The sequence below is a fragment of the Neopelma chrysocephalum genome, unplaced genomic scaffold, assembly GCF_003984885.1.
Source record: "Neopelma chrysocephalum unplaced genomic scaffold, ASM398488v2 Primary Assembly neopelma1_86550, whole genome shotgun sequence".
Classification (NCBI taxonomy): Eukaryota; Metazoa; Chordata; class Aves; order Passeriformes; family Pipridae; genus Neopelma; species Neopelma chrysocephalum.
In genome coordinates, this window is record NW_020916088.1 from 1 (window position 1) to 2,326 (window position 2,326).

General features: G+C 61.1%; 1 protein-coding gene across 1 annotated transcript; it reads right to left on the bottom strand.

The window, feature by feature from the left end:
- Positions 1 to 1,082: 1,082 nt before the first annotated feature.
- Positions 1,083 to 2,071, bottom strand: LOC113979648 (geranylgeranyl transferase type-2 subunit alpha-like; the record flags this gene model as incomplete). The annotated part of the gene is made up of 4 exons (XM_027706973.1): positions 1,083 to 1,244; positions 1,624 to 1,675; positions 1,757 to 1,868; positions 1,970 to 2,071. Coding segments are annotated over 4 exons (428 nt in total), but the record flags the coding sequence as incomplete, so codon positions are not given.
- Positions 2,072 to 2,326: the final 255 nt, after the last annotated feature.

Below are 2,326 nucleotides of genomic sequence, written 5' to 3' on the forward strand. Positions count from 1 at the left end.
TTTTGCAAACTTTTGCCGTCTTTCTAAATTCAATAAATGAGATTTTTCTCACAGAAGGGACTGGGAGGGGGTTTGGGTGGCGCTGGGAGGTGCTGGGAGGGGGCCCTGGGAGCACTGGGACCGGCCCCGCCCCTCCCAAGTGACGTCATCGTGCTGTGACGTCACATCTCTCCCTCTACCAATAAAGCGCAGTTTGGAAGCGCCGTCGCGTTACGTCACTGAGCGGGGTGGGGCCCAGAGAAGGGGCGGAGCCTCGCCCCCCACCCGACTATGATGTCATAATGACATGCAAATGAGATGCTAATTAAACACGCTCTATAAGCGCGAGGCAGGAGTGAGATGTCGGGGTCTGGGAGGGGATGGGGAGGGTCCGGGAGGGTCCGGGAGGGTCTGGGAGGGTCTGGGAGGGACTGCGCTCGACTGGGAGGGAGTGGGAGGGACTGCGAGCGACTGGGAGGGGATTGGGTGGGACTGGGAGGGAATTGGGAAGGACTGGTAAGTACTGGGAGGGACTGGGAGGCACTGGGAGGGACTGCGCTCGACTGGGAGGGGATTGGAAGGGACTGGGAGGGAAATTGGGAGGGACTGGGAGGGACTGCGAGCGACTGGGAGGGGAATGGGAGGGACTGGGAGGGACTGCGCTCGACTGGGAGGGACTGGGAGGGACTGGGAGGGGGCAAAGGGAAAAGTTAAAAATAAAACTAATTTAAAAAAAAAATACGCTCCCATTGACTAAACCTCCTTCCCGCCTCCTCTAAGCCACACCCCCTTGCGGGGAGGGACTGGGATGGTCTGGGAGGAACGGGGAGGGTCTGGGAGGGACTGGGAGGGGATTGGGAGGGACTGGGAGCACTGGGAGGCACTGGGATGGACTAGGAGGGACTGGGAGGCACTGGGATGGACTGGGACGGACTGGGATGGACTGGGAGTCACTGGGAGGCCCTGGGAGGACTGGGATGGACTGGGATGGACTGGGAGCACTGGGAGGCACTGGGGAGGACTGGGAGTCACTGGGAGGCACTGGGAGCACTGGGAGCACTGGGAGGCACTGGGAGGGGGTTTGAAGCACACTGGTCCCTTACTGGGACAAACTGGTGTGAACTGGTGTCCGTGGCTCCGCCCCCCAAGGGAGGGGCCGGGTGGGTGTGGCCTCATCTCGGCTCCACGGCTCCAATTCCAGTAGTTCCCGGCAGGTCTCCACCTGTTCCCACAGCACCTGGGGGGTGGCCACGCCCACCTCGGGCCTGAGGGGGCGGGGTTTGGTCATAAAGGGGCGTGGTTTTGCTAAAAGGGGTGTGGCTTGAGCCCGTATTGGGATAGAAGCAAAGGGAGGCTAAAGGAGGGTCGAGGTGGGCAGGGCTTAATCAAAGGGGTGTGGTTTAGCCATGAGGGGTGTGGGTTAGCAGCAAAGGGGCGTGGCTTAGTAAGAGAGGGGCGTGGCTTACCAGCAAATGGGCGTGGTTTAGCCAGAAAGGGGCGTGGCTTGCTCACCCCATGGGGAAACATAAGGGGGGGCTGAGGGAAGGTCCAGGTGGGTGGGGCCTCGCTGATTGGGCGTGGCTTTCTCCTGGGGGGTGGAGCCTCACTGAGGGGGCGTGGTTTTCTCCGGAGGGCGTGTCTTACCAAAACAGCTCCCGGGCCACGATTGGCTTCTGCCACCAGGCCTCGTCCTCGTCTAGGAGAGAAAAGGGGCGTGGCTGCAGCAAAAGGGGGCGTGGCTCAAAGGGCCGTGACAGGGATTGGGCGTGGCTCTCACCTGGCAGCAGCGTCACCTGGCGGTGGGCGGAGTCGGGCTCCCAGGTGACGCCCAGCTGGAGGCGTGGCTGCTCGGTGGGCGGGGCCTCTGTGGGGCGGGGCAGGTCCAGGAGCTTTGATACCTGTCAAGGCGTGTTGGGAGAGCCATGCCCCCATGCCCCGCCCTAAGCCCCGCCCACCCCAGCCCCGCCCTCCTGTTTAGGGGAAAGGATACCCAGGTGTGGCTGGGGCGTGGCCACCCTTCCCCTGAGCACCACGCCCCTTCCAGGGCGGAGCCATCCAGGGTCGCCGTCAGGTCCGGGCGATCCGGGCTCACCTGGGGGTGCAGAAACGGCTGGTTTTTAACCCAAAATTGGAGCTTTCCCGATCCCCAAAATGGGCGTTTTTAGCCCCAGAATCAGGTCTACCTGTTAAAGTCAATGGGGCAAAGAGGACACCAGGTCTATCCTTTAAAGTAAATGGGGACAAACTGGACATCAGGTCTACCCATTAAAGTCAATGGGACAAATGGGACATCAGGTCTACCATTAAAGTCAATGCGGATCAATAGGCTATCAGGTCTACCTATTAA